The sequence below is a fragment of the Lipotes vexillifer genome, unplaced genomic scaffold (genome assembly GCF_000442215.2).
Source record: "Lipotes vexillifer unplaced genomic scaffold, Lipotes_vexillifer_v1.1 scaffold755, whole genome shotgun sequence".
NCBI lineage: Eukaryota > Metazoa > Chordata > Mammalia > Artiodactyla > Lipotidae > Lipotes > Lipotes vexillifer.
The window spans coordinates 1,998,874-2,014,999 of record NW_006797755.1 but is presented as its reverse complement, the minus strand read 5'-3'; the positions used below and the strand labels follow the sequence as shown (position 1 = coordinate 2,014,999).

The following is a 16,126-nucleotide window of genomic DNA, read 5'->3' as shown; positions in this document are numbered from 1 at the left end:
CAAAAAAAAAAAAAAAAAAAAAAAAGGAGACAGGCCTTGCTCAGTATCTTACAAGATGAACGTGTTTGCCACGTTGCTGGGGGAGAGGATGCTGCAAACAGAGACCAGTGTGGACACCAACAATGAGGTATAATGCTGCTGAGGAAGTCAAGTCTTCACCAACTCCTAGACCCGGGGAAACCTGTGCTTGGATGCACACGATATGGGAGACTCAGATGGGCTCACCTGCCAAGCAGTAACGATGATGATGGTGACGCTCAGCCCTGAAAGGTGGAAACAGAGAAGCCAAGAGTCCTGTGTGCGTTTGGGAGATGTGTGTGTGCAGAACTCCCAAATCGCCTTCTCTAAAATTTCTCTACAATGTAAACAGGAGGACTGTCCCCATTAGCAATGTTTGGTTTGAAGGCCACCATGAGGTGAGTTAAATATGGCTTGAAGGTGAGTGCCATGCTGGCCAGATGGGTAGGGAAGAGAGTAACAGGAGAAGAGGTTGTTGGAAAGGTAAGCTGGAACCAGATTATGAAGCTGAGTACATATCAGAATAAGACTTCCATCTGTAGAACAATGGGACAAATGAGACTTTTAAACAAGAAAAGTGAGCATATCTGGGTCTCAATTTCCATATCTGTAGAGCTGAAATGGACTAGATCATTTCCAAAGTTCTGTCCTGCACAGAAACGAACGCTTGTGCTCTACTGCTGTCTCCTACAAGCCTCTAATTCTGTTTCTGTCTCCAATTTATTATTCAGAATTTTTTGGCCTCATAAAATAATTTTCCTGCTCACCTTTCTTCAGTTAGCACCATCCATCAAATAGTAAATGAAAATATGTTTTCTAATGTCTGGTAAACAGTAAATGCAGAAGTGCAGATCAATTCAAGAAATCCATTAACATTTTATGGTCATTGACTTGAGTCAGGCTGATTTTCTAGATTTAAATTCTCTCAGCCCCGTGTCTGCAGGGTTGGTATAGACTTTAAAATGTCATTGGGGGTTCCCTGGTGGCGCAGTGGTTGAGAGTCTGCCTGCCGATGCAGGGGACACGGGTTCGTGCCCCGGTCCGGGAAGATCCCACATGCCGCGGAGCGGCTGGGCCCGTGAGCCATGGCCGCTGAGACTGCACGTCCGGAGCCTGTGCTCCACAGCGGGAGAGGCCACAACAGTGAGAGGCCCACGTACCGCAAAAAAAATAAATAAATAAATAAAATAAAATGTCAGTCTGCATATGATTGTTTGCATGCAATTACTGTCACTTTAAAGGGAGAGAGGCCTGAGTTGGAACAGAAAAAGGCAGAGATGACGTACCAAGAGGTTCTCTGGCTTGATGTCTCTGTGCACAATGCTGAGGGCATGGAGGTACCTGAGGGCGTTGGCCAGGTTGTACACCATGGCACTGCCATCTCTCTCAGTGTACTTGGTTGAAGAAGTAATTGCATCAAAGAGATCTCCACCCTAAAGGACACATAAAAGAACATATCAAAACATCGACAGTGGGGACTTCCCTGGTGGCACAGTGGTTAAGACTCTGCACTCCCAATGCAGAAGGCCAAGGTTCGATCCCTGGTCCGGGAACTAGATCCCACATGCATGCCACAACTAAGAGTTTGCATGCCACAACTAAGGCGCCTGCGTGCCGCAACTAAGGAGCCCATCTGCCATAACTAAGACCCAGTGCAACCAAATAAATAAATATTAAACAAAACAAAACATCAACAGTGGCAGTTCTATGAAGGTAACAAAGAAAGCTCATCAGCCTGGAGTAGATGAAAAAAATGACACAAGTGCCACTAAAATTGATGATTATAAATAATGAAAGTTTCAAGGTAGCAAAACACTTTTCCAATTAGGTCCTTCAAGAATATTGTTAAGTCTTGGGATTTGTCATCAATGAATTCTCTTGAAATCTCTCCATCCTCTTACTTTGACCAATTCCATCACCAGAAAAAGCTCAGTAGCTGTTTCCATCTCCTCAACCAGCATGATGATATTTGGATGTTTCACTCTGCGCAGTATCGACACTTCGTTCTCAATCAGATGCTCCTGTCAAAAAGGGTTTAGAGAGGTAGATCAGAAATTACAGAACCCTCTGCTCTATCCCTGTGTTCTGGAGGACAACACAGGCTGTAGATCTGACACTGAAGGAACAGAGACAAACCACACCCTGGCCCAGCTGATGTCCCTAGGGACAGGACAAGTCAGCATGACACCTCACTGTAACCAACAGAAAGACATTCTTCAATACATCCCTCAAGGACTTCCCTGGTTGCGCAGTGGTTAGGAATCCGCCTGCCAATGCAGGGGACACGGGTTTGAGCCCTGGTCCGGGAAGATCCCACATGCCGCGGAGCAACTAAGCCTGTGTGCCACAACTCCTGAGCCCACATGCCACAACTACTGAGCCTGTGTGCCACAACTACTGAAGCTCACGCGCCTAGAGCCCATGCTGCGCAACAAGAGAAGCCACCATAATGAGAAGCCCGCACACCGCAAAGAAGAGTAACTCCCGCTCACCGCAACTAGAGAAAGCCCACACGCAGCAACAAAGACCCAACACAGCCAAAAATAAATAATAAATAAATAAATTTATTAAAAAAAAATACATCCCTCAAAAGGCTCGGCATGCTATCTGGCACATAGAACACACTCCTTTCTGTCTCTTCTTTATTTCTAACACCTTAAGAGGTTGTGATGCTATAAAAGCTTGTGTACGCCGCACTGTGCTTTGCAGTTCAGCTGGAATCACTTTTCCCTTTCAGTATACACTCAGAAATAAAGACTAGGCATATAAGGAAATTTGGCATGCTTATGGGATACAACTTTTAGCATTACAAACATTTTTAGTTTTTAAACTATTACCAATATGAATTTGAATTTCATGTTGAAATTCATAAAAAAGAAACTTTCTTCTCCTATGATTGGGTATGAAATCATTCACCAGATGGATGTTCCTTATCATCTTGTATTTCAGAAACCAGGAAACATATAGTACCATGGGGACCATCACTTCTCTGAAAATACCACCTGATTATCAGTCCTGGTGAGTAATGCAGTTGAGATCAGCACTGTAGCAAAACATTTACTCATGGCATTATTATTTTCAATACACCAACCCATGAATCATGAGCAACAATTGGTCTATTTTATTATGAGACATTAAAATCTCTCAACAATGTCATATTTGTTAATCCTCATTAACTGTAATAATAAATTGTTTAGAATTTAGGAAATGCCCTGTAAAAATTGCTAATTGCCCTATTACACACTCTAGGTTTTCAAATATAGCTTTTATAAAATTTACCTTATAAGAGCTATCATTTGCTACCTAAATATTCAATACACATATATGCATATATTCATATTATATGTTCGTGTGTGTGTGTGTGTGCGCTTCCCTCTCACCACCCCTTTTGCCTCCTTTGCTCTCATGAATTTCAACTAAATTTAGTGTTCTGCTGCAGTAGTAAGATAATTATCTCTAGTTCAGGATACCATTTATGGTTCCTCTCATCTTCATGCATCCATGTATACATGTATTTTTACTCAAAGCCATCTCAAATGCTTTTCGACAACAGGTGGAAGTATGAATTATAACAGATGAATAACTAACGTTCAGAGAAAATCTGTTGCTGGCTGCTGCTCATGGTGGGTGGTGTTTCTCGAGCACTGAATGCACTGTTTGTCCAGGTAGTCACTTGGTAAATGTTGGAAAATGACAGTGCAAATGCTGAACCAACATGGGGGAAAGAAAAGAACCAACATGATCTAGGAATCTAGTCACTATCTGTCAGTCGCTGTGCAAGGTACTTGTGTAATGTCTTAATGCTTATCCTTAGAACAGTCCTTGGAGGGGGGGTGCACACCTAGGGTCCTGACATCCGAGTCCACATTTTTTGTACTGTACAATATCACCTTTCAAAGGGGGAGGCTTTAGTCAAAGTTGTAATTTTTCAAAATGATAGCTGCAAAGCTGAAACTATTCAATTCCTTGAAAAGATAGGAACTAGAGGTAGTCTCACACCAACTTGGGAGTCAAGGCAGAACCACACCAGGCTTTGTACAGGAAGAGAATCTATGCCCATTAATGAGCAGGGCTGGGAAGACTTAGAATGGCTTTGGAGTCAGCAGACAGGGAAGAACAGTGGTTCTCAGAACCTAGCCAACCACAGCTGGGAGGCCACAGGGCCCCCTACGTGGTTCCAGTCCCACAGGGCAGCAGCAGTAGGCAGCAACAGAGCCCTGGTCCCTCCCAAGGGAAGCAGCTGTGCAGCCAACTCCTCATGGCCACAGAGACAAAGGAAAGATGCAGCAAACCCTCCACATTTGTACACCTGTTTAGAAGCCTTTGGCTCATCTGTGCCAACCATGTCCTTGATCACAGTAACAAGCAGAGGCGGATGTACCTTTGTGAACATGTAAAGGCAACCAAATGAGTTTATTTCACTCTGTGTGAAGCCGAGACGACATGGTAGTAAGATGGGTGCTTGATTTTCAAGCTAAGTGGAACTATCATGTCAGTTCTCCCTCCTCCCCATTTCCCCCAGGTTGGGAGAGTCTATAAATTTACCTCTCTTCGGGGGCTCTGTCTGTGATGCTAATTTAGAGTGACATATGTAAAATAATCCCCATCACCAGTACCCCAAGAATTCTCTCAAATTGGAGCTAAAATAAGAAGTCTACCACATACGGAGACTACACCTCCCCCAAGTTATCTTTTTCATTAAAAGGCACAACAGAGAGTCTTCTGAGACGCATTGTGGAACTTCTCCCAGGGCCTCTGGGCAGTGTTACATTTCAAACATTAAGTGAATATTGCAACATTTTCTCCACCATTATTTATTATCTCGGCTTACTGTATGCTACTCAACAATGGCCAGTATTCTATACACATAGTGAAGGTTTTTGCTGGGATGTGGGAGCTATTAGCCTTTGTTTCCCAACCTCTGACGATGCATGTAAATATGTCTTTGAAGGAACAATCCTCTTTTTAAGGTAAACCATCCTCAGAAGCAAAACAAAACAATGCACAAAAATCTTTACAAATGTTATCTTCCTATTTCTTATGCAACCCGTACGTAATCTTTGTTTCTAATATATAAAAATGCTCTCTAGGTTACATTTTCCAGGGAAATATTTCTAAATACAACGTGAACATCACTTCTGTCTTGAACTGCAGTGAACTTGCATTATTCAGTCATCTACCATTGTTTATGTTAAGTGATTCATGATTCTAACTCCAAATAATTTACACATGAATCATTTCATGGCGGTGTTCCACGGTTTTGTATGTGAGAGTAAATGACAAAGAAAACTGCTCACTTGGCAAAGGATACCGCCCTATCCTTGGCCAGGGTGGTTTTCAACTGACAAAAGAGAGAGAGAGAGAGAGAGAGAGAGAGAGAGAGAGAGAGAGAGAGAGAGAGAGAGAGAGAGAGAGACAGCCAGAGAGAAACAGATTCGCAGAATAAACAGCTCTCTCAAACCAAACGAATCATCTTGTCTCCAGTCCTTCCCTCCTGTGTCCTTTGTCTCACTGAATGAACCTGGCTGCCCAGAGCAGACAGGAATTCCACCCGGACCCTCCTTCCTGCATCCTCCTGCACAGCCAATCAATCACCGATCCCTGCCAGGTCTGCCTTCTCAATAGCCTCGGGATATATCCATTCCCATTTTATCCCTTTTGCCAATCTCTTATCTAGACTTCCAGGCACTTGCACAGGCGGTTTTGTCTGGAGCTCTCTTTCCCCACTTCTTGGTGAACTCCTATTTACCCCTCAGCACCACATGAGACCTCACCTCCTCCAGGTGGCCTCCCCTGCTCAACTGTGACTGGGTTAGGAGCCCCTCGAATTTGTTCTCAGTGCCCCTGCACTCTGCTCCAACCACAGCCCTCACCCTGCTGTCCTGGAGCTTTCTGTTTACCTCGCCCTCTAGCAACTAGCACAGTTCGTTCTGAAGTGCTCAAGAAAGCGGAAGACATAAACACATCATGTGCTGCTCTGAGTCAACAGTGGCTTTACAGCTGGTATATATATTGTGGGGTGAGTACTGCTGAGGATCATGCAGTGAGAGAGATGAGATGCTCAGATTGCTACATGTAATTTCTGCGGTAGATGAGTGTGGTTGGTTGAATAACGGCCACACAAAGTTACCAAGCCTTAATGCCTGAAACTTGTTAATATTACTGTATTTGAAAAAATGTCTTTGGAGATGTGATTAAAGATACTGCAACGAAGAGATAACAGTGGATTATCTGGGTGCCATCACAAGTGTCTTTATGAGACAGAGGCAGAGGGAGACTTCACAAACAAAAGAGGAAAAACAGACACACAGAAGAGAGGGAGGTGAAGACGGAGGCAGGGTTTGGAATGATGTGGCCACAAGCCAAGGAATACTGTCAGCCACCAGAAGCTACTTAGAATCAAGGTACAGATTCTCCCCTAAAGCTTCCAGAGGGAGTGTGCATTTTGGACTTAGCCGCCAGAACTGTGAGAAAATAAATTCCCGTTGTAAGCCACTAAGTTTGTGGTAATTTATTCCAACAGCCTCAGGAAACTAATACAATATACATTTGGATTTATGTCCTGCCTGGACCCATATCATGTAGATAATGAATGCAGAACTCTGGGAAGAGAAGGAAGGACCACTTCTAAGCACCACAACAGAAAGCTCAGGGCTTCATACACTATGGGAATTCAATAAATATTTAGAATGAATATTATTTGGAATATCAAACTTGGAAGAATTCTTAAATTTACAAACACCATAGCCTTCTCAAAAGCCTCCTTAAATTTGGCCCCAAGGTAGATCGTGCAAAATCTCCTATGTGGCATGTAAATCAATAAAGTTACAACACTCCTTCACAACATACACAAAAATAAACTCAAAATGGCTTAAAGACTTAAATATAAGACAGGACACCATAAAACTCCCAGAAGAGAACACAGGCAAAACATTCTCTGACATTAATAATAGCAATGTTTTCTTAGGTCAGTCTCCCAAGGCAATAGAAATAAAAGCAAAAATAAACAAATGGGACCTGATTAAACTTATAAGCTTTTGCACAGCAAAGGAAACTAAACAAAAAGACAACCTATGGACTGGGAGAAAATATCTGCAAAAACGATGCGACCAATGAGGATTTAATTTCCAAAACATATAAACAGCTCATACAACTCAATAACAAAACAACAAACAACCCAATCAAAACATGGGCAGAAGACCTAAACAGACATTTCTCCAAAGAAGACATACAGGTGGCCAACAGGTACATGAAGAGATGCTCAACATCGCTAATTATCAGAGAAACGCAAATCAAAACTACATTCAGGTATCACGTCACATCAGTCAGAATGGCCATCATTAAAAAGTCTACAAATAATAAATGCTGGAGAGGGTGTCAAGAAAAGGGAACCCTCATACACTGTTGGTGGGAATTTAAATTGGTGTAGCTACTACGGAGAACAGTATGGAGGTTCCTTAAAAAACTAAAAATAGAGTTACCGTATGATCCAGCAATCCTACTCCTGGGCATATATCCAGAGAAAACTCTAATTTGAAAAGATAATGCAGCCCAGTGTTCACAGCAGCACTATATACAATAGCCAAGACATGGAAGCAACCTAAACATCCATCAAAAAATGAATGGATAAAGAAAATGTGGTACATATATACAAGGGAATATTACTCAGCCATAAAAAGAATGAAATAATGCCATTTGCAGCAACATGGATGGACCTAGAGATTATCATACTAAGTGAAGTAAGTCAGACAGAAAAAGACAAATACCATATGATATCACTTATATATGGAATCTAAAATATGACACAAATGAACGTATCTACAAAACAGAAACAGACTCGCAGATATAGAAAACAAACTTATGGTTACCAAAGGGGAAAGGGGGTGGCAGAGGGATAAATTAGGAGTTTGGGATTAACAGATACAAGCTACTACATATAAAATACTGGGTTGGCCAGAAAGTTTGTTTGGTTTAAAGTAAAAATAAAAGACACATTTTTCATTTTCACGAAGAACTTTACTGAACAACATATTCAGTAACCGAATGAACTTTTTGGCCAACCCAGTAGATAAACAACCAGGTCCTACTATATAGCACAGGGAACTACTACTGTATATTCAATATCTTGTAATAACCTATAATGAAAAAGAATATGAAAAACAATACATATGTATAACTGAATATCTTTGCTGTAAACCAGAAACTAACACAACATTATAAATCAATTTATGAAAATCTCCTACTGAGGGACTTTCCTGGTGGTCCAGTGGCCCATACTCCCAGGGCAGGGGGCCTGGGTTTGATCCCTGGTCAGGGAACTAGATCCTGCATGCATGCCGCAACTAAGAGTTTGTATGCTGCAACTAAGAGTCCGCATGCTGCAATGAAGATCCCGCGTGCCGCAACGAAGACCCAGCACAGCAAAAATAAATAAATAATAAATAAATAAATATTTTTTAAAAAGAAAAAGAAAACTTCCTACTTGGAAGAACCCAACATGCTTTCCATCTTCTGGGCCTCTACTCAGGCTGCGCTGGCCGCCTCAAAAGCTTTTCTGTCATTACTGCCTACTCAAGCCGTGCCTACTGCTCAAATCCAGCTCGAATGCTTCTTGCTCTAAGGCATCTCCACTGAGCACCTACTTCTCTCTCATGTGCTACCCTGAAATCCCATAACACTTTTACGGAACTGGTATTAATGTTAAATTACCTTATTCCTAGCACAGTATCTTGCACAAACATCAAATGTTAGGTAAACAAGTGAATTAATCTTGTACATTACAGAAAAGCAAACAGAAAACCAGAGGTTAAGAATTTTTCCCAGGTTCTCATTATAGGAACAAATGCATAAACTGAACTTGGAGAGGGATCATGGTAGATTGGCCAGTGTAGACTGGCTGTGCAACCAACTAGCCCAAAGGTCCAATCACTGCTCTGCTTCTGTGTGACTTTTGGGAAGCTATTTAATTTGAATATCTGTTTCTTTATCTGTAAAATCAGTATATCTGTTTTGCAAGTCATTAAAGATAATGTGCAAAATTTCTATATGTCCAAGCCTGGATAGATAATACATTTTGATAAATGGCTGATATTATTTTCATCATTATTACTTTTCTGCATACAACCCATAAGGCAGAGGTAACGAATGATGCCCCCGAAGAGTGGCTGAATACCTCCCCTTAGATTTTGTTTTAAAAAAGCAAATTCTGGGCTTCCCTGGTGGCACAGTGGTTGAGAATCTACCTGCCAATGCAGGGGACACGGGTCTGAACCCTGGCCTGGGAAGATCCCGCATGCCGTGGAGCAACTGGGCCCGTGAGCCACAACTACTGAGCCTGTGCATCTGGAGCCAGTGCTCCGCAACGAGAGGCCGCAACAGTGAGAGGCCCGCGCACCACGATGAAGAGTGGCCCCCGCTGCCAAAAAAAAGCAAATTCTCTATATCAATTTTTTTCCTAAATATAAAATTTAGTGGAAAAATCTACCTATTTAGAACAAAACAAGTATGGGATTAACAGATACAAACTACTTTACATAAAATAGATAAGTAACAAGGATTTACTGTATAGGACAGGAAATTATATTCAATATCCTATAATAACCTATAATGAAATATAATCTGAAAAAATTACTGAACCACTTTGCTGTACACCTGAAACTAACACAATATTGTAAGTCAACTATCCTTCAGGTTTCTTTTAAAGTTTTAACGTTATAATTTTATATAGTCAATGTGGAAATAATTGTTCAAATAAGCAAAATATAAGGATGGAAATAAGTATATGATCATGAGTTATAAAAATAAAATGACATTCAATAACAAAGAAAAATAAGATCCAAATGTTCGAAGTGACCTATTCATTTGCCTCAACACTTAGTGTACCAGACTGAATTTTGCATAAAGTTTTTTTTTTTCAACTACTGAGACAGCTGCTTAAATTTTAATCATGTAAACAATATCCTTACCAGAGCAATTATTTTTAAACTTTTTTGAAAAAATACTTTAATACAGTTGTTTAGAACTTGGCTCCCAAAATTATGACACATTCTGCTTAAATCACACAATATCAGATACAAAGAGCAACACCTACTTACATATGGAGACAGGCTTTGCAGCTGAAAATGTAATAAAATTGTTAGCACAATAACTGAAAACACATAGAATTATTTAAAGAAAATTACATTTAGAAAAACCTTATTCAAAGAAAAGGGGGGCATTTTGCACAGACTCTGCTTCATTAGCTGTCACAATGTAGTTAAAAAAAAAAAAAAGTGTATGACAAATTTGTCTATTGGATTTTCCATTCTGGGTCTCTGAGAAGACTCTTCTAACACTGTATCATAATATTTTAAGTTTCCTGTTAAAAATACACAATTTTGTAAATGTCTGATGAAGACTAGTTTTAGGAGTTCCATGAATATAAAACCACTACTATCACATCAAATCCTCCTAGCTATAACTTCTGAATTCCTCTGGCATATTAATAATATTGACAGTTAACACGTGTTAAATTCTTGTTATATACTGGTACTTTTCTACACGTTTTCTATGCCTTAATTCAATTAATTCACAATAACCTATGCCTTCGATATTATTAACAACTGCATTTTATAGGAAGAAACAGAGGCACAGAGGGGTTAACTAATTTTTCCAAGGTCATAGAGCAAAAAGAGGCAGAGCCAGGATTAAACTTTATACAATCTGGCTCTAGAGTAGTACTGTTCTACAGAAATGTGATCCACATATGTAAATTTAAGTTTTCTAGTAGCTATGTTAAAAAATAGAAAAAGCAGGTAAAATGTATAACTTATTTAACCCAATATATCCAAGATATTATCATTTCAACATGTAATCAAATACAAAAGATATTAATGAAGTATCTTACACTCTTCTTTTTGCATTAAGTCTTCAAAATCTGTTGTGTTTTACACTGAGAGTACATTTCAGTTCAGACTGGCCATACTTCAAGTGCTCAGCACCACAAGCGCGAGGAACTCAAGAGTTGGACCATGAGTTCTAGAGCCTTCTCTCTCTTTTTTTCAATTAATTTATTTATTTACTTTTGGTTGTGTTGGGTCTTCGTTGCTGTGCGTGGGCTTTCTTTAGTTGCGGCAAGCGGGGGCTACTCTTCATTGTGGTGTGCGGGCTTCTCATTGCGATGGCTTCTCTTGTTGTGGAGCATGGGATCTAGGCACGCAGGCTTCAGTAGTTGTGTCTCGCGGGTTCTAGAGTGCCGGCTCAGTAGTTGTGGCACACAGGCTTAGTTGCTCCGCAGCATGTGGGATTTTCCCAGACTAGGGCTCGAACCCGTGTCCCCTGCATTGGCAGGTGGATTCTTAGCCACTGCGCCACCTTCTAGGGAAGGCCCTAGAGCCTGCTCTCTTAACTGCTATGCTACTTACCAGAAAGGAATCTGAAAAGGTCTTTGTCATCACTATTGTAGAATATTTATCCTTTCAAACATAGTTGAAATGGCAGTAATCTAGCAGCATTCCATCATTTGATTTTTTTTCCCAGTCCCATCTTCAGAGTAGGACAGAGAAAAAAGTTCATCTATTTGGGGAGACAATCCATGGTGTTTCTACACATCCCACATCAGCTTTAGTTACAAACTATCTTTCCAAGTATGTCTGTATAGCAAACACCCTTGAAGACAGAGACAGGGTCTCTCCCAGGGGTGGAGGGCGATTTGTTTCCTGACCATGATAATAAAAATAATGCTCTCCTCTGGGGCAGAGGCTGGGTAGGATGCTAGTGGCCCCCTCATAAGACTGGGGGGTTCCTAAGCTTGGGGGTCCTCCACTGTGACACAAACCCACTGTGTGGACAGCATCCAGCTGGGCCCCTCTGCATCACTTCTGTGGGCTTTGGGAACCAGTGCAAGCATGGAGCTCATGCTATCTGCTATGGCACCAGTAGTAGTTTTCATCTCTGACCCAGGAATCTTGTGTCTTCTGCCACATCTACAAAGCTGGAAGGCTAATTTCTTAGTTTGAAAAGTCTCAGAACCCTCACAGTTCTTGAGGGCACCTTTTGTGTGTTGCTGGCTTTTGATATAGACATCTCCCAGAGAGAAGAACTTGTATTTTTCAATGGTTAGGACAGAGATCAAATCAATTTACTGTTTTAGGATTAAGGTTTCTGAAAAATGGCAGGGGGAAAAAAAAAGCTTGATAAGGCTTCCCCCGCTACTATCGGCAGACTATTCCTATTATGATCTTGTCAAATCACCACTTAAATTCCTTCACCGCGAGGCTTCCCTGGTGGCGCAGTGGTTGAGAGTCTGCCTGCCGATGCAGGGGACACGGGTTCGTGCCCGGGTCCGGGAAGATCCCACATGCCGCGGAGCAGCTGGACCCGTGAGCCACGGCCGCTGGGCCTGTGCGTCCGGAGCCTGTGCTCCGCAACGGGAGAGGCCCACATATCGCAAAAAAAAAAAAAAAAAAAAAAAAAAAATTCCTTCACCGCAGTAAACATCTCTAAGTTTTTTCAGTTTCTTTTACAAAACAGTTATGTATACTGTACCTTTCCACAACATTTGGCTTTGTCTATAATCTTTAGGGCAAACTCCTTTCCTGTGGACCTAAGGAATAATCAGAGGAAGGCCATTTAAAGACATAAATCAAAGACATCATCCATCCTGATTTCCTCTACAGCACAGACCCAGGGAAAAAAGAGTGGCTTCCTTCTCTGTACACCAGAGAGGATGCTGAGGGGGTCAGGGAGAAAAATACCCACAAAATATTTTTTTAAAACCCACAAAGCCACACTGTCAATCTCCTTTTATAACTATTAATCATTACAATATTAAGTAACTCACATATTTAAAGTATTTAAATTCTGTTGTATCAGACTTGGACAAGAAGCTGTTCTTCCATACTTATATCTCAAAAATAGTTCTCTTAGGAGACAGAATAAAATTAATAAAAATGAATCAAAGTAACAAAAAATTTTCTTTTATCAATGTCTTTACATGAGTCCATTAGTCACTAATTAGCCCATAATTCAAAACTGAAAAGTTCCTAGACTTTCAGTCTCTAATTCTCAGCCAAAACTCCACTTAGGATCTGGTGCCACCTTATCCACACCTTTAAACGTCCGTATCTGGTACTAGAGACATCATTCATTTGACACAGGAATCCTGATGATGTTATTTAACTTTTAATCACCTTTAGTATAATTTAATCTGAACATGTCAAAAATACATCTTTTAGAATAGGAAAGCAGTTCAAGAAAGAACACTGTGGTATTCTTGGAGTAGGTTGGTTCTCTCAAGCACAAGCTGCTTTTGCCAGGTGGTCACAGTACACACTGGTGAGACTGACCTTGGAAGAATAACTTTTATTTAAACTGCTTCTCCATAATAGAAACCAAACACTGCCTCAGATTTCTAATGAGTCTTTAGAAGTCGTATTTTAGATGCTTGTTGCTTGAGCAGCAACCTGTGTACCAGAGCTAAGCAGAGGGGCTTAGAAGACAGGGAGCTACTTTGTGTACCATAGAAGGAGCAGTAAAGCTTCACTGGAGATGTAGCAGAACAGGAAAACTGTAGTTACCAGAACTTTCTGGAAAACTCCCCCTCACCCATCTCCCACCACCACAACAAAAATTACCACTTAGAACAGCTAGAATACCAGGCTATAAACATGAAGACTCTAATCTGAGTCTTTTCCAGTTTTAATATTGTTTACAAAAGGCCTGGAATGTAAAAGAATGGATTTCTTACCATCTGAGAAATTAGGACCTTAAACAAAATAAGGCTGGACAAGCAAAAATATAATTTTAATATGAGCAAAAGTTGGCTGATTCTGAAATTGAATAAAGTCAGAGCTCATGTATCCTGAACTACTGATAATACGCAATTAATTATTAGCTGAGAGGGTTAATGACTTACTATAAGTACAGCACTGAGAATAGAGCCTGGCACAGATAAGTGCTATAGGAGATTTTTTTTTTTTTAAATGAATCGTATTTTTTCCTATTTTTCTCTGGCTCATGGATGAGACCTGATATATCTCCCGAAGTACAAAGCAGGTTTATATTCTACATGTATACATATATTTTCCCCTGTCCAAGTTGCCCGTGGGCATACAAAACACTAGTCCTAAGAGTAGACTCTTTAAGAAGGCCTTTTGTTCATTCAGATAGGAATAAACTCCAAAGGAGAAATGTATGTGTCGGTGAACAAACGATTATCCTCAGTATCCACTCACCTGTCCATGCACTCTTTGACTACTGCAAAATTGCCATCACCAATAACCTTCCCAATTTTGTACTTCTCAAGAAGAGTTGACGATTCAGAGCACCTGTTTCCATTCACACCTGCAAAAAAGGATAAACACAAAGTCTAGTGAACACATCACATTTCACTGTGATTCCTACAGATTGGTGAAATAATAAATCACAATGGAGTTATTTCTAAATCTGTGGTAAAACTAAAGGAAATCCTCTGAGCGTATTCTCTGAATAGAACACCTGAATCACCAATTTCCTTTTGGCCTTGTTGGTTGGAATCAGAAACCAACAAAGTCAATAAACCTAACAAATCCCTGAAATATCAGCTGAAAATAAGTGATCAGCTTTGGGTAAAAGGGAAGTCTAACCAAAACTCTGTAAACTTTTTGTCAACTCTGGAGAAAGGGGGAGGGGATGATGATGGGGACTTAATCTTAGAAATTTTCTCTTCAAGATTTTCTAGTAAAGAAAATTATGGCCACTTAGGATACCTTGTTAAGGCTAATTTCTGGCTCAAAGTGTCCTCAAAAAGGAGAGGGGGGAGGGGCAGAAGAAGGAAGTGTTTAAGATCGACCACTTTTCACAATGTATCCCCAGTGCCCTGTACATAGCTGACATCAAACAAAGAAAACCCACTTAAAGTTATCTAAGAACAAGGAAAGTCTACATTTAGGAATTGTGAGCAGATTGCCACTAAGGAAAAATAAAGGAAACCCAAGACTAAAATCTGAAATTGGGTAGCTTAATTAACGAGATTCCATACATATTGATGTGACACCTGCCCAATAAGGCTAAACAGGCTAACTGGTGTCATGATCCCATTGCTGTTTAGGGAGATAATTTAGCACAAGTGGGTTTGGGGGGGCGACCAAGTTCACATGGATGGCTTCCCTTACAAAAGTAATCATAGGGCTTCCCTGGTGGCACAGTGGTTGAGAATCTGCCTGCCAATGCAGGGGACATGGGTTCGAACCCTGGTCTGGGAGGATCCCACATGCCGTGGAGCAACTAGGCCTGTGAGCCACAACTACTGAGCCTGTGCGTCTGGAGCCTGTGCTCCACAACAAGAGAGGCCGCGATAGTGAGAGGCCCGCGCACCGCGATGAAGAGTGGCCCCCACTCGCCGCAACTAGAGAAAGCCCTCGCACAGAAACGTAGACCCAACACAGCCAAAAATAATAAATCAATTTTTTTTTAAAATTAAAAAAAAAAAGTAATCATAGACTGAGAACTACCTTCAGGACTCATGCAACGATCAAGTTCAGGCCCGCCATTTACATTGGAAGAAGATCGGCCATGTGCAGAAATCTGCTGAAAGAGGAGAGTGCCCATTATTATCAGGACAAGTTTCCGAATCTTTCGCTAGCGCATCCTTAAGAGAACAGAAAATGCTTACGTAATAGAATGCAAAAAAAGTAAAATAAAATGGTAAAGAAACAGAGGAAGCATCCCCTCGCTTCTCATCTCACCTTTCTCCCTATATACAATCCCATTAATACAGTTCTTCCTTAGATACAGTATTTTCAATTCACATTAGTATCAGGAAAATTGATGTATGTTACTCTTCTTTGATACTGTGTTACTTTTGATCTCAACGATGTAAAATAAGGAGACTTTCATGGCATCACCCATGAACAAGGTAGTTACTAGCAGCACAAGAAGGCTTAGAACTATAGATAATTACAAGAACGGCAGCACAGAGTCCCCAGACCCCACATTCCCCACCCTTCCCCACACCCTGGCTGACCACCAGAGTCCCTGCTAGGGTCGAGCTCTTCTCAGAAGTCCAGCCCCATGTCCGGGAGTGCATCACCTTCGCCACCCTCCTGTAGTTTCAGGACCCAGAGAACAGCCCTGGCTCAATCAACTCCTT

At 41.0% G+C, this 16,126-nt stretch overlaps 1 protein-coding gene across 1 annotated transcript in view; it reads right to left on the bottom strand.

The window, feature by feature from the left end:
* Positions 1 to 16,126, bottom strand: part of DCLK2 (doublecortin like kinase 2) — a 161,977-nt gene that overhangs the window by 19,003 nt on the left and 126,848 nt on the right. Inside the window, exons 6-10 of the mRNA XM_007469899.1 lie at positions 15,489 to 15,561; positions 14,232 to 14,340; positions 12,544 to 12,601; positions 1,920 to 2,039; positions 1,305 to 1,451 (exon numbers count right to left, since the gene is read on the bottom strand). Of these exons, the coding sequence (XP_007469961.1) occupies positions 1,305 to 1,451; positions 1,920 to 2,039; positions 12,544 to 12,601; positions 14,232 to 14,340; positions 15,489 to 15,561 (507 nt within the window). The remainder of the gene's footprint in view (positions 1 to 1,304; positions 1,452 to 1,919; positions 2,040 to 12,543; positions 12,602 to 14,231; positions 14,341 to 15,488; positions 15,562 to 16,126) is intronic.